The following is a 23951-nucleotide window of genomic DNA, read 5'->3' as shown; positions in this document are numbered from 1 at the left end:
GTATCGGCGATCTTTTAAGCACAACCTTTGATTGCTAAGGTCTACTTTATCTGATGATTTTGGTTTTCTTCAGTTCCATCTTCTGTTGATCATCAGGTTTCTTTGTATCGCTTGTTAAATTTCATTACTGAAAATCTTGATACGAAAACAATGTAGAGACTTTCCATCTGTTTTGTAACAATCTGTAGTCTTGTTGAAGTAGGGATTCTTTGAAATCAATCTGAAATCATTTCAAGATTCATTATCTTAAGTGAATGGAATAGGTCACTTAAACTTTCATGCCTCCACAATGAATGAAGGAAAGGTTCCATGCGGGTTGTCTTTGTAGGATAAAATAATTTGTAAGGATATTGTTGCTCCAGAACGCCTGTTTGGTCATCCTGTTTTGGAGAGTGATGGTTGTTTTTCTCTTTTATCTGCCGGGATTTATTTCGTGGAAATTAACAGATGTTTAAACGTGTGAAAGATATTTTAATGACAGGTGGTTTATTTTCTAACTGGACCCAACTGGTGAGCAAATCATACGTTTCCAAAGAAAGACAATCCATATATATATACATATATATACCATTATCGATAAATAGCTGTAGATAACAATCATAACATTCATTATATACTCGTAAGATAACAAATCATTTAGAAGTTTGGAAGGGTGATAAGTTTACAATGATATTTTTTTAACACCATATCTATATCAATTCTGACATTGAAGAAAATCTCAGATCTCATTGAAAAGAATGGATTAAATCATTTGACATCCTGGATACGCCCGCGTTAAAGAAATATAATTTTTTTCCAAAAGAGATCTTTCAAATCAAATATCAGAGTATGGAAATAGTCAAGGGCTCGAGTTCAGTAAGTTTCACGCAATATCTTTTGCTGGCTGAAAATTTTCGCTCACGAACATTATTTTGAATTTGTACATTTTGATGTGCTTTAAAATCTAATGAGAAATGGACTTAGAAAATAGTCTTTTTTGTAATTTTTTTTCCTAACACATAACTATATCATTAACTATTGAGACTTTTTTAAATATTTTCACTTTTTCTTCGCACTCGTGAAATAAATTCCATATCCAACTTCAAAACATTGAATATCCTCTATAAAACATCAATGACAAATAATTTGTCTGTGTACAGTATTATTTTTAAATATAATCCTCTTACGAAATATAAATGAAATGAAATAAAGAGAAATAGAACTTAAATTGACCTTGGCACAAAGATAAAAAAAAAGCCAAAACATGAGGGATGTCAGGGCATAAATAATGCAAACTGTATATGTTTGTTTAACTGTTGACATGTCTAACGTACAACAAATTGTGTGTGTGCTTTTTTTTGTTAAACTAACAAATAATGAGTCTGATTTAATGTCGAAGCAGATTTAACAGAAGCTTAACAATTTAATAGAAATGAACAATTCACATCTGAGCAACCAATGGAACCAAAAACACAACCGCAATGGCCACACTTCCTCCTAGAATAGCAAGAAGAGAAAACACATCCAAAGTGCTCGCCACAAGCTTCCAATCCACGTCGTATCGATTCTGAGGTGAATCATCGCTGTAAATACTCTCAATTTCATCGATATGGGATCGTGATTTTCTCGCTGATCCTTGTCTCATTGTTTCTAATTCCAGTTCGTCTGCAGCTAATAATGGTGTCTCCTCCTCTTCATCATCGTCATCGTCATCCCTCCTGCAGACTCGACAATTAAGACACGCAATGAAGAGGGCAAGACACGGGGGTACAGGGTCGTCTTCATCCTTTAGGTAGACGCGGAGAGTGAAGATGGTTATGATGGTAGCAACCGCACTAACGACCACCATCGACATAAGGTAGTAACTCAGGATTGCCATTGGCTCTGATGTCCTAGGCATTCCGTCTGCAATTAAGGATAAGTAAACTGCAAATGACAAAAATGCTGTGACAGAGTAACCGACCCTCTCTCCACTCTCCAGAGGAAGGACAAAAACCAGAGCATTCAGAATACCCAAGATGATAATTGGCAAGAAAAAATTAACCAAATAGTATGTGGGCTTTCGTGTTAGTGTAATTTCCATTTTGACAAAAGAACCACCATCCAGAGATTCAACAATCAGTTTTGTATTTGAAAGGGTCCATTCGTCTGATGGCGTATAATCTCTCAGATCCAAACTTGATGCAGTAGGTACAAATACAACTTCTTTGTCACTGTAACCCCAGTGGGTAAAGGTTATGTTACAAGTCTGTTTATCAAAGGGGAAATAGGCCACATCTACAACACATCCAGTTTTTGTCACAACACCGGGTCTCCATTCCATTTTACCGTGATTGTTGTAAGGATCAGTTGCCTCTGTGATCCTGTACATTCGAACATAGTTAGAATCATCCCCAACAGGCACTATGGCTGACGCGGAATTAAACAGAGAGACAGGAGGCTTCCAGACGAATCTATGAGGAATAGCAATTTCTGAGAATTTACCGTGTGCATCACTGTCATAAGAATCATCCACTAACTCATCATACCAAGTCAGAGTCAGTATCCCAATAACCTCTAATGTACCGGCTATTTCATTTAATTCTGTGATTGCTATTAAACTGAAATTAATGTCTACCTCTATTGTCTTATTGAAATTATTTCTAGGAAAAATCAAACTGTTGTAAGTCTTTGTGGACTTGATAAAAGTGTCCTCGATGAATGTTGACATTTCTAGCGCCGTGGAAAACACTCGCGGTGGCTCTGTGGTTGTTGTTATCCCTGTTGTGGTGGTTTCTGGTGTAGTGGTGGTCGTGGGTGTGGTTGTTGTCGTCGGTGGTTCTGTTGTAGTCGTTGTTGTTGTTGTTGATTCTGTCGTAGTAGTAGTTGTTGTTGTTGTAGTTGTTGTTGTTTGTGGTGGTGATGGTGTTGAAGTTGTTGTAGATGGGGCTTCCGTTGTATCCTCTCCTCCTCCTCCACCGTTCCACCAACCAGGACAACCTTCTCGATTGTCACTATTTTTGCCACAGTTACGTCTTTGACTCTGGACATAGTCGATAGAGACCAGAAGACAGACACATAAAATAATACATGTGGCCGGCATCTTCTCTGGTCGCTTTTTGAGACGCAGTGCACAGAAACCTTTAATATATGCATTGTAATCAGTCCACTGTGCACTGGTTCCCGGACATTTAAACTACTGATGTACTGTCTATCAATCAAAGTCGGTAGTTCATAAATATGGTTAATATGCGTAAAACAAACCATTCAGCACTTATCGAAGGACATCACAGATTTTTGACCCTGAATTATATATGTTATTAGCTGTCAAAATTTTTATAAATGATATAGAATATGTTTATGAATTATATAAGAATTTAAAAAAAATACATTGGATTGTTCTTCGACGCACCTAGTACTTAAACTTTTATTCATAAGTATAGAATGAAATTGAAATAATCCAGGTGAAAGAAATGTTATTTCTTACCATTTTACTTATTTAGACTTTCGACACCTAATGATGATGTGACAGAACTTTATTTGCAATTAAAGTATGAGAGTAATTTAGTTGGCTTGAAAAAATTGTAGAATTGCCACATTATACCTAAAAAAAGTTGTTTATTGTTAAGGTCGTTAAGCTTTGAGAGGTCACAATATGCTGCAGAAGAATAAATGCCAATTCAAATCAGTTTTTATGAACTGAATGAATATGATGGTGGAAAAAAGTGATATTTGGCTTTATTTCATAGTACCAAATAATGTATACTTTAAAAAAAACATTTTTCTCTATTTTTAGTTCATCAGAGAAAGAAAAGGCTGGGGGAAAAGCTACGATTTATGACATAGCTATAAATTTATGAAACCACAATGAGTTTGACAAAATTGATAAGTATATCTTTTGACAAAAAGAAGAACACGCTCATTCCATATTCTTCAAAGATGTATATTGCATGACATTTTGGAATATATAGATAAAGATAAAACAGGTACTTAATATTAACTTTGAATAAGTCAAAAATGTTGTTTTATTCAAACAAAAATTATTGTACTTTTCCCTGTATAAACGGAATAAGTACTTTCATATATCTTGCTTTTCATGAAGCGATGTCATTCCTTTGTTAAAAAATTATATTGTAAAATTTACCAAGGATTCTTTAAAATTCCACACATCTGTTATAAATGCATTAAATTATTGAGAATCATGGGCAAGCTAATCTTAGAGTTATCATGCCTTAGAAAATCAAAGACAATTGACTGCCCAATTTGATTTTTTTTCTTTAGTCTATTCTGAAGTTTTATGGCATCCCAGACAAGCTGGTCAGAATATTGAAACTTTCATATGAATCATACCAGTGCAAAGTGCTAGAAATAGAGAAGAAATGGTTGGTTCCGGGTAACAAGAGGATCGAAGCAGGGTTGCACAATATCTGGATCCTTATTTTTGTTGGTCATAGACTTCATAATGAAAAGAACATCAGAAGGAAAACCAAGGAATAAGAAGGAATGCGTTGTCCCACTTTTGAAAAATTTCACTAAACTTTACCTTTATTGGCCATAACTTTTAAATATCAAATTGGTGTTAGGGCTTTCATAGTTCACATGTATTCTGATAAGCGCTCTCCTTGGATACAAAATATTTTTTTTCTTTTGACCTAGACGTTGGAGATTACCTACTTTTGAAGGGAAAAAAACCTCAACATTGGCCATAAGTTGTTTTTAATGGTTGGAGTTGGGGCTTTCCTATTTAATATGTGTATTTCTTCCCTTGAGTACCAACACTTTCGCATACAATTTCTACCGTGAAAAGATAAGAAATGCCATTAAGGTAGCCATCAAAATCTAAATCTAATTATGCAGGGATAGACACTAACTTTCACTAGTCCGTAGTGTGTATGTAAGACTTGGATGCCCAAAATATAAAAGAAAGACCACAATTAATTACTTTTTATATCAAAAGCTTAATTTAGAAATAGGATTAAAACGCTGAAAAGTTATTAACATTTTCCTTGTTCTTGTTATTATATATCATTTAAAGAAATAGTTTAAAAAATTATCATTTTCGGTAAAATCCTTTGGATTATTTTGAGCCCCCCGCCCCTTCCAAAAAATAATATTTTAACAGTGATGACTGCAGAACCGAGCTGTAGCACCATATTTGCTACGAATTATACACATCATGATCAGCATAATTTATTCTGTCAGTAAATAAACTAAAACTAATTTTGACGTTTTTCATACTAATTGTTAGGCCATTATGTACACACTGACATTTCTACGGATTTTTCCGTTTACTCGATCATGACAAAGACCACACGGCGGGTGTGACCGGTCCACAGGGGATGCTTACTCCTCCATGGCACCTGATCCTGCCTCTGATGTTTTTTGGAGGTCCATGTTTGCTCCGGTCCTGATTTGTATTGTGTAAATGGACTTTGAGCTTGAATACTGTTCGTTATCTCCATATTAATTTTCATTGTTACCAAAACGTAATTGTCAGACTGAGAGCTTGATTTTTATTATTAGCATGAAAGGAAACAGAATATTGAATGAATGAAGTTTGTTGTCATGAAACAACTTATCCTATCTTAACTTATCTAGTATTCAGTTTATTAGTTCTATTTCTCATAAGAACTAATGTTATATTTCTATCAGAAATATTCACTTGCCCAATCGGACGTTTTACTTGCCCGGGTAATCGGACGACTGTAAAATATCTATCTCTGTTATGACAAGGTGAATCCTATAGTACTGAAATGAAATAAAATAGTAAGTTAATTAACCATTATCCCACTATAATCTTCTTTACAGCACCCGAAGCAATGTTTGAAAGTGTCATACCGGTTAAAGTAATTGGCGAACTATCGATGTAAGTTTTTGTTTGCAGAGTCTCTGAAAATCGATGTGAGCATTTCGCTATTCATGTATATCCAATAGGTTTTATGAAGACGAAATTCCAAACAACCTGTATTAAAATATTGATTCAGCAGTGCCAATTGTTAGTTTCATTTGGTTAGAAGCGGAGAGTTGGGTTAGATCCTTATGATGTAGGATGGTTACATTTATTACGGAACATGGTTCATTTGGATGGCTTATTACTCTTTCTTATATGTTTCTTCATCAGAGGTAAATATTTTTTTTTAATTAACTGTTCCTGTAAAATTTTCATCCAATTATTTTTTTAAAGTTGAATTGGTTGCTTGAATAAATAAATGACATTTGCCATGAAAACACGATTTTTAGAAACACTAAAATTCAAATTAGAAAAAAAACTAAAAATCACAAACGAAAAATAAAACGGAATTTCAAGTTAATGATAGAAGCATTGATGGTGGTCAGATTTTAAGAACTTTTATTTATAGGCTGAGCAAAGAATGATGAATTTCATGGTGTAAAACAGATATTTGTCAATGAATGCTCTGCAAGGTAGCTAACTTTGGATGGACTGAATATAGTGTGGGCAACAACGCTCATCGATGCTTAAGTTTTCAAATCCGCACAAATGTGTTTAAAAGTGACTTAATCCCACGAAAAGTTGATCAGGAGGTATATTATTCATCCTTTTTTTAAACTACACACAATGTTAAGTCATTTTTTTAAGTCCCCTGGGCCATTTATTCCTTCTGATAGCAGACAGAAGGCGCTCTCAAATAAGTCATCATACAGCAGACAAAAAATTCTCTTGAAAATCGACCAAACCTCAAACTTCTTAAAACTCATCTATACAGAAAGGTTTGGTATAACATCGTATAACCCATTTATTTTATAGAAATATAAAACATTTATTCGGGTTTCACTATATTCTTAAACCCAAAAGGTTTTGTCAGATATATACTATTCCTACAACATATACACTTGTATCTATATGAATCTGACAAAGGGTGTACAAGCTAACTATAATATATAATGAATACAATCAGTTGTAGCAGCATTTAGTGGAAAAGTGGCTTTGACTAAAAATTTCCATAAGTTGCATAATTCTTTCAAACGTTTTGAACAGCAAATTAATTAATTTAAACATACTTGGACTCTGGTAAAAACCATTTTTTTAAATATATATTTTTCTTATATCAGAGTAAAATAGACAAATAAGTAATCTTTTGTGTCATTATGAGCACATAACCAACAGGCTCTCTATATAGCTGAGAAAACATTTCCATGACGACTCACATCAGTATTCAACCTATGGTTACATGTAGGTTAACGTGCAGGTCCATGACATTGCGCATTACTGTTTCTGTGATCGCAAAGGATATGAACTGTATGAATCATCTTGAGTTCTTGAAGTTACAAGGCAATGCTAAGAATCATTTAAAAATTACTGGAATTATAGAGATGGGAAAGTTATTGCTGAAGATTTTTTCTGTGGTATTTATACAATTCTATAGAATGCAGGAACATGCGCAAAAAGGCTGAAACAGAAAAGATAATATTACAGAGTTTTATGCAGATGTGATTGTCTGGACAGATATCACAAGTTGTAGGTTGCAGATGTGATTGTCTGGATACCAAGTATCACCAGTTGTAGGTTACAGGTGTGATCGCCTGGATACCAAGTATCACCGGATGTAGGTTACAGGTGTGATTGTCTGGATACCAAATATAACCAGTTGTTGGTTACAGGTGTGATTGTCTGGATACCAAATATAACCAGTTGTAGGTTACAGATACAAATTTTGATGCACCAGATGCGCATTTCGACAAATTATGTCTCTTCAGTGGTGCTCAAGCCGAAACGTTGGAAATCCAAAATATTTAATTAAAAAAGACTTTGAAGAGATGAAAAAAGGTACCAAAGACTGGAGCCAAATAGTCGAAAGATCAGCGCTATGCATGAGGGAGATAATCCTTAATTTTGAAATAAATTTCTAAATTTTACTACTACAATTAAATATATATCCGTATTTTCAAGCTAGTACCGAAATACTTACATGTAGCTACTGGGCTGTAGAGACCCTTGGGGACAAACGGTCCACCAGCAGAGGCCTCGACCCAGGGGTCATAATGGAAATCATATACGGTACCGGTGTGATTGTCTGGATACCAAATATCACCAGTTGTAGGTTACAGATTTGACTGGACACCAAATAACATCAGTTGTAGGTTACAGGTGTGATTGTCTGGATACGAAATATCACCAGTTGTAGGTTACAGGTGTGAATTGATATCAAATATCACCAGTTGTAGGTTATAGATGTGACTGGACACCAAATAACATCAGTTGTAGGTTACAGGTGTGATTGTCTGGATACGAAATATCAAGAGTTGTAGGTTACAGGTGTGAATTGATATCAAATATCACCAGTTGCAGGTTATAGGTGTGATTGTCTGGATATCAAATATCACCAGTTGTAGGTTATAGATGTGATTGGACACCAAGTATCACCTGTTGTAGGTTACAGGTGTGAATTGATACCAAATGTCGGTAAATGGACACCAAATAACATCAGCTGTAGGTCACAAGTGTGAATTGATACCATCTATCACCAGCTGTAGGTTACAGATGTGATTGGACACTTAATAACATCAGTTGTAGGTTGTTGGATTTTTCACATGGAATAGATTGTAAATATGTACTAGATTACTTTATGAAAGAAGACAAATAAAATATCCTTAGACCCGGGGTATATATTCGGGTGAGGATCCTGTCCACAAGCAGTGGAAGATTGTACGAACATTAAAAATCACTGACACAATATTCGGGCTTAGAGATTCTTAATCTGTGTTTTATACGTGTAACTCAAAGAAGAAATTGAGCCACTGATTTTGTGATACGGTGTACCATTTCATAAAAAGTTCACATGTAGGCAATAAAATGCACTTACTTGGATGCGGCTGTGTTCCAGAGGTTTATTACTTGATATATTGTGTAGACCTGTTTCAGTAGAGAAAAGATGTTTTACATTATTTTTCAAAAAATTGGTTGTTTGTGAAATTATTTATCTTGAATTCTAGTGCTGGGTATACAAAAACGTTTGATATGTATAATTATATGAATAGAATATGATTATAAAACACGAAAGTTTAAAATTAAACCGCTTTTTATTGCAGAGTCTAGATGCACAGAGTTTGAGTACTTCCAGACTAAGGTCCAGGAGAAAGATGCCTTGACAGACTGCCAGAGCAGAGGACAGTACCTCGCCATCATTAACAGCCAGGAAAAATTTGACCAAGTGTATAGCCTCCTAACTAACGGCGGAAGGTATATGTATATATGTAAACAATGTTATACAGTTAAAGTATATCATTGAAGGAGTTAGCAAGATTCCAGTTCCCCAAGGCCAGGACTATTTCCCTCGGCTTCGCCTCGGGAAATAGTCCTGGTCGAGGGGAACTCGAATCTTGCTAACTCCCGCAATGATATACTTTTAACTGTTTTATTACACGGAGATAAGTCCATTCACATAGCATACCAATGTAAAAGTAAAATCTAGAGGATTACGGATAACTGGGAATTAGCTCACATGACTAACGCACGGGGATTAATCCATTCATAACGATTTGTAGGGAATTAGTCACATTTAACGATCTAATGTTATATAGGAAAAAAATCAGTAGAGGTATAATAAAACAACCTATTGTAATGTTGAAAATGATACAATGAAATTCTATAGGTCTGAAAGAAACACCCTTCAGAATACGATTTCAATCATTTGTCAAAAAAAAAAAAAAAAAAAAAAATGAAAACACTGTTTAAAGTACTTTTTTTTTACTTACATACACACAAGTTAGCGTCTTTGTTGTTTTTCTTTTTTCCATTGCTTTTTTTTTTTAGTTTCATTTTCCTTTAAATTACTTCCTTCAATGGGGAGAAATAAAAGGCATTGGACCACATTCGACGCATGCGCAGTATTTACCATGCTGAGCTCCTAAAATCCCCTGATTTCAACAACTGAAAAAAGCAAACCGAAGATTTGGGGTTTGGTAAAAAAAAAGGGATAATGTGAATGTTTTAATCAAAATTCCACCATTCAATTTGATTTTATATGAATATATTTCAGTAATACACATTTTAATGGGGTCCATGTAATATTCTTGAAGTCGAAGTTTAAATCTAAGCTAAACGACTAAACCTCAAGTGATTGTTTTGCAGCAATCCCCCTCCCACCCCTATCTTTGTATGGTTACCATGCTAAATAAGAAGAAAAAAGTTAGGAAATATTAATGGTGAGAAAGTATTTCACTCTGCTTATTTTTGAACATGTGACTGTGGTTCAAAATAGAGGTGATGAATTAAAATTTGAGTTTTTTTAAAGGAAATTTTCATTTATTTCGATATTTGCGTCGAAATTTCGCATTTGGGTGAATTAAAAAAAAATGACCAAACGCATATTTATCAACCCACACTAAAAATACACGCAATGAAAATAGATTTCAATGTCTCAGCATATGTCTTTAGATAGTGTCTAAATACCTGCCAAATATCTCGTTGATATCTCAATTAACAAAAAAGTTATGCCCAAAAATGATGCTAAAATTGTCAGGAGTGTAACACCTTTTTGTGACATTTTGAAATTTCAATATTTTTTGGAGATCTGTGAAATAAATAATAATAATGCTTTATGTTGAAAATAAAGACTTTCCTGATAATATTCAAAGTATTGAGCTTTAAATGTGGGCAGTAGTAACTTTTGTTTAATCAAGTTGTTGTCATGGCTGATGTTTAAAAAAATGTCCTACCATGTCAGAAGTGCAACAGAAAAAATGTAGTGTTGCCAAAAAACATCAATTGTAAAATTCTGAAAGAAAATTAAGACAAAAAAGAATTTTCAAAGTGTAAAACAACAACTGATAGACATTTTAAAACTTAAAAATGTTATATAAATCACAAGCAGCATTAATTTGAGTCAAGTATATGTGCATACCCAATAATGTCAGGAGTGCAACATTTGATGTTTTGCTCCCAAGCATGAAAAAACTATTACCTTTATATGATTTTCTGATTTTTATTTTGGAAAAGAAAGACACAAAGAACATTTTTACCAAATAGATTTATCAATTACAGGATCTGTCTGTGCTTCAGATCAATATTTCTATGGTCAGGAGTGCAACACATTTTTTTAAAGATTCAAGTTGTGTGACAAAAACACTTCTATTCATGCTTAGACTTATTCATTAATTAATAATGATCTTTTTGTATAATTTAATGCTAAATTATTGACAGTTTTATTATTAAAATCCTTCCTTTTTCAATTTTATCAATTCAGATGTGTTTTTATCTTTTTTGTGATTTTTTTAATGAATGTTAAAAATAAACACACTAAAACATTGTCATAAAATTCAAGTAATTCTTCCTAAACTTCACTGAAACAACAGAACAAGTTCTTATGTAATTTTCACTTCACAATTCTACTTTAAAGGTCCCAATACTTTTGGTCAGGAGTGCAACAAATATGTTAGAATTATAAATCCTCCAATAAGAATAAAAATAAAGAAAAAATGATGAGTAGAATTTTTCTGGTGGGTTACTGTGTTTGTCCTCTAAAGGAAAATATGCTATAAAATATATTTTATCTTCTAAATATACATTTAAGCTAGCTTTTTGGCATAAATAGGGAATAATTCCAGATAAAATGCGAATTTTAAATACTTTCATCTGTTTTAATTATGAAGTATTGGACTACAAACATTGTACAGTTTCATTACCACTTGATGTTGCCAACACTTTATGAATTTTTGTGTTCTACGATTTTAATTTTAAATTTTACTGCAGTCAGGAGTGCAACAAAACTGCTTTATAATTACCAATGCTTTTTAATTATCTTTACTAAAAAAATGAGTTGAAAAAAATGTTTGATACTATTTGATGTTCAAAACACTATCAACAAATTACAGAAATTTTCTAGTCAATTCAGGGAATAGTTTTCATCATTTCACATATAGTTTTATATACAATTTATGTATATTACACTTTGCAAATAATCATGTGTTAAGGTCTTCAAAATATGAAAAACCTGCCGTAAACGATGAAAAATATCAAAACGAAAAATTAATTTACAAAGAAAGAATGGGTTATTGTGTGTAATAATTTTTAAAACAATGTTAAATAAAATACATATCAGATGTCAGGAGTGCAACACAATAATGTAACATAGGGTCACTTCAAAATCTAGTATTTTTTGTAAGAGAACTCGTATATAAAAATTCTTTTTTGGCTTAGATTTAAAGAATTGGCTTGAACGGACAAAAAAAGTGAAATTTGGGGAATTTTATTGCTTCATATTTTTTTCTTATTAAAACTTTTCAAACCAGAATTGAAAAAATAATGTAAAATAACAATCAAAAAAGCCAATTTTTTGTCACACATACAAGAGAAGATACTCAATCAAGGTCTAGATTTGATCATTTATACCCCTTTTACCATTTTGAAGCATAAAAAACTATAATTTCTTGTGATTATGTATTTTAGAAAGTCTTTTAAGGTGTAATGATATTTTCTTTTTTCAAAAGAAATTTTACTAATAAAAATTCTGAAACTTTTTAATCCAATTGTCTATTCTATTGCCACTTCAGGATTTTAAACTAGAATGCATGTGCAATATGATGATATAAGTGAAAAATATGTTAGAAGTAGATGAATTTTTGCAAAAAAATTCAGTTTGGTGGTCATTTTTTTTTAATTCACCCATATAACACAATCAATCACATCGGGTAAAAATTATGAATATTTTTTTATTGATTCCTCCCGGCCTTCAATGTTCAATCTTCAAATTAAAACTTGCTGAAAGACAACACCTTGTGTTGATCCCTTTTTTAAAAAATCTAATGATAAGCACATTTTTATAGAGGAAGTTCTGTCCATGCTCAGATATTGGCTTTGATTTTATATATAGCTGGAGATATCGGAATAAACTGCATTTTAATTGTCAATTGAATTTTCATTTTCTTCCATAAGATCCGAGTTTGAATTTTAGCGATTTTCAAAATCAGCACACTTTGGCAAAGAGGTTAGGCAAAATTTTCAAGCAAAATATTTTTTCTTTATCAAAAAATACCCAACGTTACGGACCATACGACTTTTTTATGCAACACACTGGAAGTCTTTCTGCTGATTCTACCCTCATTATTTCACTCCAATCATTTACGATGCAGATTGGTTCTCCTGCATGAATGTCTTGGGAAAAAAAAACACACAACTATTAAAATTTAATCTTCTGTTTGTAGAGAAATGCCCTCTGCTCCAGTTTACATAGGAATGAAGTATAATACTGCTCTCAAGCGGCACGAATGGGTGGATGGGACACCTGTATCCTGGGTCAACTGGTTTGTCAATGAACCATTCAATGTGGACACGCGTCACTGCGTCAGACTCGACCTCGACTCAAATCTTAAGTTCCGCACGACGGATTGCACGTACCAACATCACTACGTGTGTTCCACTGATGGTATGTAGCAATGTTGATTGAATTTATGTATTCTTTAATTGAGATACTTTGCAAATTAACAAGACTCTTGTGTAAAGATGTGGCATGATATGCAAGTAAAACTGTGATTTATATTTGTTAAAAAAAATAGAGAATCAATTAAATGTCTTCAAATTATTAATTATCTTATGAAATCCTAAACTCTGACCGGTATTTGCAATCTAAAGATTGGGTATGTGTAGTCATAATCCGACAGGAGTTAGACATTCCTCGTAGATATTCAAAAGTAACAAATTCGAAATATTAAACAAGATTAATCAACAAAAAAATTTAATTGTAAAAAAAAGACCCTTTAAAAGCTTTGCTTATATGGAATTCCATATACGACAGCCACCTGCCCCTGATGACTGCATTTGCTTATGGATATTATGTATCACCCATATACTGCCACTGCCAGCTGCTTACTGCCAATGGCTCACTGCTTACTGCCACTGTTTATAGATGATATTGACTATTTTGTTATGTTTGATATATTTAATACACATGTTTTAGTAAACTATATGATAGCAAGAATAACACAATAATCATAAAGATTGGCGGATTCAGGAATTTTTAAACAGTGAAGGCGAGCTAAAGGAGTAAATCGGAGAAAGGGGTATTTCCTCTTAAAACCAAAACATCTAATTCCCACTTTCCTTGCAGGCAAATAATTCCATAGCTTTTTTGAGAGAAGAGATTAAAAGCATATGTAACGCAGAAAATGGGGGAGGGTCTATATCAGTTGGGGTGACCATTCTTACATATGTAAGTGTGTGTGTGTGTGTGGGGGGGGGGGGGGGTCACAAACGACAACAGAACAAACTTTTAGCAGGATCTTGGGTAACATTTATTGGTATATGTACTTGTATTTATACCAGAAATACTACTGAAAAATCATAATAATTTTTGTCTAAGGTAATCTGTAGCAATATATCTAGTGTTTCTTTTTACCCCTATTAATTTGTGAATTTTTTTAAGTATGTCTAATTTAAATCTACTTAATGGCTATTGTCAGGCCTGTAGAACCATTGGTGATGATGGTGAGTGTCTCCAATAAATTGCCAACATATACGATACAGTTGTGCTCCCTCAATAATGACGTCTGTGACCTTATTGATTACTTGTCGAGGGATTTCTATTTGGTCCCCCCAACACACACACACACACACTGAAATTGCTTCTTTGCCTAAAAACAAACTATTTTTTTCATAGAGTAAAATACCTCGTTATGCTTTATAGAGTATTGGGCAAAAATGCTATAAGATTTCAGAAATCATTTTACTCATGGCAAAAGAATTTGTGATTTTTCCTTAGTGTTTCTAATATATTTCTTATCGGCTAGGGCTAGTTTTATCACCCTTATTTTGCTTGTCATGAAATATTCGAGTTCGTTCCTGTGTTTTCAACATTCCTTCTCCTTCCCAGTATAGAAATTCTGGATCCGCCTCTTTTTCACTGTAGTGATATTGTTACCTTCAAGCATGCGTGTTAAGAATAAGACAATAGGTTATAAGCAGTGGAAGTAAGCAGTTGGCAGAAAGCAGTTGGATGTCATTATGGAATTCCTGTAGAGTATTCAGTTTTGATCCTGAATCGAAACCCAATTCCTGTAGGATAATTCAATGCCTTACATTAAATTTCTCAGAGTAATAGAACATTAATATGTACTAAACAAGACGACATAGGTGAGTGTTAAGGCCCACAAGCCTCATGTTCTAACTGTCATTGATTCATAACGTGGGGATGATTTTTCAGTTTGATTTGGATCGTAAAATAAATATGTTTAGATACCACAGGGTATTTCTTGTCTATTGGAGATTCAATAACATATATCTCCTGCCGTGTACCATTTTGCTAGAAACCTAGATTGCATCAATGTCTAGAAACTGAATTTTATCATTGATTGCATTATCCTACTATGAACTAAAAGAAAATCAATCTTCTCTTATTTTAAAACCTGTTTAGTGCGACACTTGAACATATCCAGTGGCTTAATACATTCCGATGTTACACAACACATTCTAACAACTTGGAAAAATTCATCTTTTTTTTTTAAATTCAGGACAAACCATGATCTAACGTAAAGGGACGCCTGTGGCCATAATGGAAAATGTCAAACATGGGGTTTTATTTTTCCATCTAATATCAGAGTATTATATAGATGCCTTTAAAATATTAGAAGATCAAGTCTATATCTAATACATAAAGAGTTGATGACATTTTCAAATAGGGTTCTTTTTTCATTATCACGAAAGAAAACAAACGTTACAAAAAAACTCATTTACATAACTACGTTTTCCGATAGGGAAAATACTTTGCACACAGACGTATTTTTTTCTACTTAACCAAAATAATGTTGAGATAATTACAAAAATTTAAAACCGTAGATCTCACAGGAAAATGAAAATAAAATCAATTGAAATTCAGCTTGACAACAACCTTGTCAGCGCTAGCAACCTTAGAACCACAACACTGCGGGAAAATAAACAGAACTATATTTTTAAGGAATAGAGTTTTCAGTTTTAATGCAACCAAAAAGCGTAAACGGCAGTTTCACCTAATAATATTCGTTGTCAGGTGTCACAAGTGGTTATTCGAAGTCTTTCTACAACAAATATTAAAATGAAATTTTTGTTCACCAACATGCTCATATAATGCATGATATCTTTATTTATTTGAATTTGCAATGAGAAAGCAAAAATCAATGATGGTGTCACTTAAAATATGTTCTTACTGGCTTATTATTTCAGTGTGTCAAGATCTTTTGAAATATTTCAGAACTCGGGATTATGAAACGGACTTTGACTTAAGTCAAAATTTCCATCATCTGTAAAATATGTGTTACTTGTGAACAGAAACTCAATATTTCTGACAACAGTATTTTGATGACGCAGTGTTGAAAAGCATTTTTTTAATTTCAAAATATTCTTACTCAATCTAAAAGCAAATTGAATCACATTAGCCATACATCTGACATAGGGATCATTTCTTCTTTGATTCCAAATGACTACTGCCTGTATAATATACCGATCATGACAGAAGTGTTTTATTCCAGCAACATTCTTATAATTGTGTAGGATAAGAAGTATTAAAAACTGTGTCATATGATTCAGTTTTATTTGTAGTTTTTCAATAAATTTTTGAAGAAAAAATAATAATCTTTTTTCACAAGCAAGAATAAAATAATGATAATTAATCAATCAAAGAGTCTCCATTTCATCATAGGGCGCTGTAACGGTGGCGGTGCTTAGTGTGTCGGTTGTGTTCTGAAAACCACATCACAGTGGATACAATTTATCGGTTAAACATGAATCAGACAATACAACGTGTCCTTATGTTGTTGATCTATAGAACAATATTCACGCCTTCAGCTAGAAGTCTTAATTCCCACGAGATTTGTGTTCTTGTTCATTAACTGACTGTACCAATTAATTTGTAACAAAATATTATATAAGTTACCTCTTGAGGCAAAAACCTCAACTGTTTCAATTCAGGTTGCTACCGTCTATTGAAAAAAGGGAGATATTATTCTTTTAAATTAGGTGTTCTACTTTTAACCAAAATTGATCACCACTAATAGTTACTTAATAGACCATGGTTATTTTTACACCTTTTTCAATTTAGCACAAAGGCGAATAGGAGCACCCGAGACAAAAGTCGATGCCATTATAAAAATATAGGGTGTAGGATGGTATTGATGAAACTGTACTTCTATGCAGGTACTAATGGTGTCCCAGTGAAAATTATCTTTCAAAGATCATATTTTCTTTGCTATCGTGATTGTGAAAGATTTTTTTTTTATTTACTAGAGGACAAAATTATATTAATTTTGAATAGATTACGAGGGTACGCCACAGTCCCCCTGATGCGTTAAAACCAAACGTCATGTAACTTCCATTTATCAACCTTCGTAGCCTGTACTTTGATAATGGTGATTTTTCATATCAAATTATCAAGTTTTAACATCATTTAAAACCGTACAATGAAGAAGATACGGAAAGTAACGAACACGGAGGGACGTAGGTACATATAACTGTACGAAACTTCGAGTGCAATTTCTACAAAATGTCAACTGCAGAACACTAGCAAATAAAGGAAAATTCAAACCAACTAGTATACATGTGGTGTTTGAAAGTCTTCATTAGTATATCTCTACTGATTTTTTTCACCAAGTAATAGCAAATCGATATATTTTGCTAATCCTTGAAAATCACCTTTAAAAGACTGATTTCCTGCAAAAAGGTGTGTCAGTTTGATGAACAGATACACACGTATTTGGAACACCTCACAATTTCTTTTAATCACAGGAAAAGGTTCAATATGTTCCAAATAAAATCACGAATATTCATTAAAGTTACATTTAAGGAGGCATGACCTAAAAATCAGCATATTGCTCGCAGATTCATGTATTCTGTAGATAATTGATTCAAATGCAATGCCTTTCTATTGAATATATTCGTTTGTATAGATTAAAGTTATAACTGATGTTTCCATTGCAGATATCATAAAAACCTCATCGCAAAATTTAACGAGTAAAATGGTCTAATTTTTTTATCGGTATAATAAAACAGTTAAAGTATATCATTGAGAGAGTCAGCAAGATTCCATTTCCCCTCGAGCAAGCCTCGGGAAATAGGCTTGCTCTTTGGGAACTGGAATCTTCCTGACTCCTTCAATGATCTACTTTAATCGTATAACAAGATTTTTTAAAACACATTTCGTACTTGCTTTAAACCTTCCTAGATATTTTATATCTAAAAGTCATAGAAGGTTTTGCAGGTGATATCCATTTTCACACCTTTTCCTAAGATTAAAGACGTTCATTAATAAAAGATTATTTTTTTTTGTACAGGATCTACAGTGACTGCTGTACATACTACGGTAAGATATATATAGCAAAAACTAAGTGATGTACATTTTAATGTTCTGCCATAATTGTTATCTGTTTTTAAATTCTTCCATTGTTCTTAAATATCTTGGCTTCCTTCTACACTGAACTACTGAATCGTTTTAGCTTGCATATAGCAACATCGGTGGCCGAGGCTATGGATTCTTTACTTTGAAAATACCTGAGCAGAAAAGAGTACTAAATATTACAAATGCATCACTTGTGACCTTCACCTTTTCTTTTACTTTGACCTTTCTTTTTTATTACCTCACCTGAGCCGAAGGCTCAAGTGAGCTTTTCTGATCAAAATTTGTCCGTTGTCTGTCGGCGTCGTTGTTGTCGTAAACTTTTCACATTTTCATCTTCTTCTCCAGAACTACTGGGCCAATTTCAATCAAACTTGGCACAAAGTATCCTTGGGTGAAGGGGATTCAAGTTTGTTTAAATGAAGGGCCACGCCCTCCTCCAAGGGGAGATAATTACGAAATAGCAAAAAATTAATGGCATTATTGAAAAATCTTCTCAAGAAACAATGGGCCAGGAAAGATGAAACTCACGTGGAATTATTGTCAGGTAGTGTAGATTCAAATTTGTTCAAATCATGACCCCCGGGGGTAGGGTGGGGCCACAATGGACGATCAAACTTTTACATAGGTGTACATAGGAAAAATCTTCAAAAATCTTCTTCTCAAGAACAGCAAAGCAGTGATTGGTAATATTTATGTGGAAGCATCCTCAGGTGGTGTGGGTTCAACTTTGTTCAGATCATGACTCCCGGGGGTAGGGTGGGGCCACAATGGACGATCAAAGTTTTACATAGGTGTATATAGGAAAAATCTTCAAAAATCTTCTTCTCAAAAACAGCAAAGCAATGATTGGTAATATTTATATGGAAGCATCCTCAGGTGGTGTGTGTTCAACTTTGTTCAGATCATGACCCCCGGGGGTAGGGTGGGGCCACAATGGACAATGAAAGTTTAACATAGGACTATATAGGAAAAATCTTCAAAAATTTTCTTCTCAAGAACAGCAAAGTCATGATTGGTCATATTTATGTGGAAGCATCCTCAGATGGTGCAGATTCAACTTTGTTCAAATCATGATCCCCGGTGGTAGGGTGGGGCCACAATGGACGATCAAAGTTTTACAAAGGAATATATAGGAAAAATCTTCAAAAACTTCTTCTCAAGAACAGCAAAGCTATGATTGGTCATATTTATATGGAAGCATCCTCAGGTGGTGTAGATTCAAGTTTGTTCAAATCATGACCCCCGGGGTAGAGTGGGGCCAAAATGGACGATCAAAGTGTAACATAGGTGTACAAAGGAAATATCTTCAAAAATCTTCTTCTCAAGAACAGCAAAGCTATGATTGGTTATATTTATGTGGAAGCATCGTCAGGTTGTGTAGATTCAAGTTTGTTCAAATCATGACCTCCGGGGGTACGGTGGGGCCACATTGAACGATCAAAGTTTTACATAGGAATATATAGGAAAAATCTTTAAAAATCTTCTCAAGAACAGCAAAGCCACGGTTTGTCATATTTATATGGAAGCATCCTCAGATAGTGTAGATTCAAGTTTGTTCAAATCATGACCTCCAGGGGTAGGGTGGGGCCACAATGAAAGTTCAAACTTGTAGAGAAAAAAGTCACAGTTAGTCAAAAAATTATGTAAGCATCCTTAGTTAGTGTAGATTCAAGTTTGTTCAAATCATGACCCCACCCCACTCACTTTTAGGGGTAGGTAAGGACCACTTATGCATTTAAGCTTTTCAATACTAAACTGATTTTTCCTTTTTTCCTAGCCACAGTGCTCAGATGAGCGTTGTGGCCCCTGGGCCTCTTGTCTTTATTTTTTCTGTCTGGCTTATTAATTTAAAACATCATCAAGGATTCTTTAACATTGACACCCATCAGTAAGAGTCACTAACTGCATCAAATTTTTAAACTTAAGTTTTCAAATGACCTTGAAACCGTTTATCTTCGTTTTGTGTTCGGCTAACTAGTTTTGCATGAATTGTGTGACCTAGAAGTACATTTTTGTACCTGTATTTTAGGGCTTCTCGCTTAACTTTTTAAGACCTTCCTTTGGATTCCAACAACTTTGACCCTTTGACCTTGACCTTGGAATTTGACCTACTTTTGAAAAACTTTAACCTTGGCCATAACTTATAAACAGTTCACGCTAGGGCTTTCATACTTCACATATGTAATCCTTGTGACAAGCCCTTCCTTTGGATACCAACAACTTTGACCCTTTGACCTTGGCCTTGGAGTTTGACCTACTTTTGGAAAACTTTAACCTTGGACACAACTTTTGAAAAGTTGTTGCTAGGGCTTTCATATTTAACATGTTTTTCCTTCTGAGAAGACCTTCTTTTGGATACCAACAATTGTAATCCATTGACCTTGACCTTGGAGTTTGACCTACTTTTAAAAAAATTCAACCTTGGTCATAACTTTTGAACGATTGGTGCTTCAGCTTTCATATTTCACCTAAGAAATAATAAAAGTTAAAAAAAAAAAAAAATAACGTGAGATTTGTTTTTGTCTTATTCTGTGTATCATGTTTCAAATCTGAAAAATTGTTTTTTTTAAGTTATTTTGACCTTTGTCTTCAACCATGTTCGGGTTTTTTTTTTAATCTCAGTAAATTATGTAGGTCTTGGAAGTTATGTAGGTCTTGTTCGCGTAACGACTTTCTGTGATAAATTCTGTTCATACCCAAACTGAGTGCTTGACCTTAGACTAGCTTTACTTTGACCTTCACCTTACAGATACGGATTTTGCAATGCAAAGCTATCCATCTGAGGCCCATTCATTTCCTACTGACATATTTCTATTTCTACAGTTTTCATATTATATGAGGTGATTTTGGCGTGTCGAAAAGTTTCCTTTTTTGGCGGATCAAAAAAAAAATGCCAAAAATTATAGCGCCGACATTTCCATTAAGTGGATACAGAGTTTTCAACAATGCATTACAAAGATCCGTCAAAATATAAACTACTTTTTTTTTTAATCAAATTCAAAAAGAAAAAAGAAAAAAAAATCCGAAATTACCCAATATATGTATTTTTACAACTTTGTTGTGTACAGTAATGCATGTTTTTACTACATTTGCTATCATTTAATTGGTAAACTATACATAAAATTTGTAAGTTGACTGTGTAGCGCCGTTTTTAGAGCATTTTGTTCTCGGGATGTAAGGAGATTATCCTTACATTGCTGGTTCGAATTTCATTGTGGGACGTACTTGCCCGTCTTGGAGACCGATCCTAAAGCAATATATATAATATATTGTATATATGCTACGTAATGTATTAAATCAGATTCAAGTAAAATTAAACAGCATCAATTTACCTTTACAGAAAAGACAAACATCAAATGATGTAATGATTGTTGGACTCTCAGTGGGGTTTGGTGTGTCTGCGGCTGTGATAGCAATCTGTTGTTTGATGTGTTACTGTTGCTGCAGCTCACGTGATCAGCCAAAGCGCCCTCTGCTTCTTCACCACAACTGCCCTCCAAAACCAAGGGCTGTAGTAGGGAGTTTGCGCAGAAAGGAACCAGCGCCTTCCGTTTACTACAGTAAACAGTCATCAGGCAGAAACAGCAATAACACTTCTCGAACCGGAAGTAGCAAGTTAGATGATGATGATGATTTGGACAGTGTTGTGATAAATCCGTCCGATAGACGTACATCAGTTAACAGCGGGGGCATGAGTGACTATCAACGCAGCAGTGCTTCTCCGCGTGACACTAACGACATTTTACACTATATATAGTCTTATTTGCTAACGTATAGATACAAAGACATAATTAAAACATCGATTTATAACTCAAGGTAAACATGAAATCTGAACAATTGCCATTTAACATTATCAAGATTTATAAACGAAAGTTTAAAGAGTTGCACAATTTTCAGTGTCAGCCTTTGTACCGATTGCTGCAGTGCAGTGTTGTTCTTTGCCCTAGGGCAAATATAGTCATTATTTTTTTATTTTAATTTAGAGGGCATAATTTATAATACCGATTCATCTACTTCTCATAGAAAATATCAAAGCTATAGCTGCTGGTTCCACATACATGTAACAATCTTCAAAGTACTTCAATAATGAATGAGATGCAGTATATATAAAAAGTATTCGCCAGCAGAATATTGATACGACATTTAAGCATTAAATCCAATCATGGTTCAACATTTGTGAGAAACATAAATTTCGGACCTATGCATTTTGTTTGAATTCAGTGAGTTATTGTATGTTTTGGTTCAAGACTTTTTTTATAGCTTGTATTGGACATGATGTTTTAAGTTTGCTCTCTCTTATAATGCAGATGTATATTGTTGTATTGATGCTGTTATTTAAAGTCTGAATTAAGATTTATTGTTAGATATTCATTAAAGTCTATACTTATTTAGAGTATTCTTGTTTTCTTTGTTTATAAATAAAGATAGATCCTGCTTTCCATAAAAGGTGCTATTAAATATGTACAAGTAAAACACTCTCTCCGAAAACCTGTTGAACTCATTTTCGTACAAGTAAGTAAAAAAAAAAAGAATTCATATTTTTGGCGTTATAACGTAAAGTATTTGGAATATAACGCAGTAACTTTTTAATTTCAATAAAATATAATTTCACGGTATATCGCAAAAATTGGATTATTATGTGAGTTACACGTTGATTTCGCGTTGGAAAAAAATCCTACAAAAATAAGGTCAAGGTGCTCTCGTTATTCTTTGAAGATATGCCACAAATCCCCCCCCCCCCCCACCCTCCCATGGAAAACTGGCTCCAAAGTAGGATTTCCATCAAATCCCTAAAATACAGGCTCTAAACTAGGATTTCCCCTACCGTAAGAAGATACTAAAAGTTGGATTTTCCGCACGCAAATCCCACACTGTATTCAATTTTTCGGGGGTAAATCTTACTCTTATAGTTAGAAAGTGCGATTTTTCAAAGAGCCACCCCTTAAATATGATTCATCTATTTAAAAAAAGCAACATTTTTTACCCTCCCCCTCAGTAAAATTCTACAGTACAGTACAGATTTCAGGCGGAAATGCTGGCTTTGGGGAAATCTACAACACCAGTATAAAGTTTGAAGTCTCTTCAACAAATATTCTCAAGACCTTGGTTGGAGCACGAGTAGGTAAAACTAAATATCGTCACACTGGAACTTTTAAGCTCAAAATCAATAGGAATATATGAAGATGTTATGGTCCAAATTAAAACTTTGCATTAAGTATTATGACTGTTAATCAAAGTGTTCTCATGCAATAAAATAGTCATAAAGCTTTGTTCATAAACCATTTGATGAGCATGTTGAAGAGAACGAGGTGATCTGTGACCTTTTAACCTGAAAATTGACATGAAAAGTTTTGTGTTAAGCTTGATGGCTGGGCAGGAGTAAATTGTGTCATGGATAAGAAATATTGGCTTGACTTTTGTCACAAAGCTTCATTTCATGACACATAGCATTTCTGCAAAAAGTTAACAGAAACGTCTTCTTTCTTAAATCAGGTCAGATTTAGTTCATCTCTGATCTTGACTTTTATCATCGTTACCATTTGAAACCGATCTGACATCGAATATCTTCATCTTCGCAAGTCAAATAATTCCCGTCTGCTTCGCTCCCCATGGCCACATACCGAAAACCCTTGGCTTGCAAAGATGATGTCTTAAGAAACTTAAGACGATGACTGA

The 23951-nt window shown here is 33.8% G+C and overlaps 2 protein-coding genes across 2 annotated transcripts; one reads left to right on the top strand and one right to left on the bottom strand.

The window, feature by feature from the left end:
• Nucleotides 1-1420: 1420 nt before the first annotated feature.
• Nucleotides 1421-3061, bottom strand: LOC133205092 (neuronal acetylcholine receptor subunit alpha-9-like). Its single transcript, XM_061340833.1, has one exon. It carries the CDS (start codon nucleotides 3059-3061, stop codon nucleotides 1421-1423), a length of 1641 nt encoding a protein of 546 aa, XP_061196817.1.
• Nucleotides 3062-5981: 2920 nt separating this feature from the next.
• Nucleotides 5982-22701, top strand: LOC133206136 (uncharacterized). Its single transcript, XM_061342067.1, has 5 exons — nucleotides 5982-6081; nucleotides 9007-9157; nucleotides 13120-13340; nucleotides 18211-18239; nucleotides 21616-22701. Exons 1-5 carry the CDS (start codon nucleotides 6030-6032, stop codon nucleotides 22030-22032), a joined length of 870 nt encoding a protein of 289 aa, XP_061198051.1. The 5' UTR covers nucleotides 5982-6029; the 3' UTR covers nucleotides 22033-22701.
• The last annotated feature ends 1250 nt before the right edge of the window (nucleotides 22702-23951 follow it).

Source organism: Saccostrea echinata, unplaced genomic scaffold, assembly GCF_033153115.1.
Source record: "Saccostrea echinata isolate AGI-Se365-2 ecotype Australia unplaced genomic scaffold, CSIRO_AGI_Sech_v1 ptg000054l, whole genome shotgun sequence".
Classification (NCBI taxonomy): Eukaryota; Metazoa; Mollusca; class Bivalvia; order Ostreida; family Ostreidae; genus Saccostrea; species Saccostrea echinata.
This window is presented reverse-complemented; position numbering and strand designations above follow the sequence as displayed.

Excerpts from the sequence above, each read along its gene's own strand:
- LOC133206136 (XM_061342067.1), top strand. The coding sequence starts at position 6,030 with ATGGTTCATTTGGATGGCTTATTACTCTTTCTTATATGTTTCTTCATC. Across the intron at positions 9,158-13,119 it reads CTCCTAACTAACGGCGGAAG|AGAAATGCCCTCTGCTCCAG; the intron begins GTATATGTATAT and ends TTCTGTTTGTAG. Across the intron at positions 13,341-18,210 it reads CTACGTGTGTTCCACTGATG|GATCTACAGTGACTGCTGTA; the intron begins GTATGTAGCAAT and ends TTTTTTGTACAG.
- LOC133205092 (XM_061340833.1), bottom strand. The coding sequence starts at position 3,061 with ATGCCGGCCACATGTATTATTTTATGTGTCTGTCTTCTGGTCTCTATC.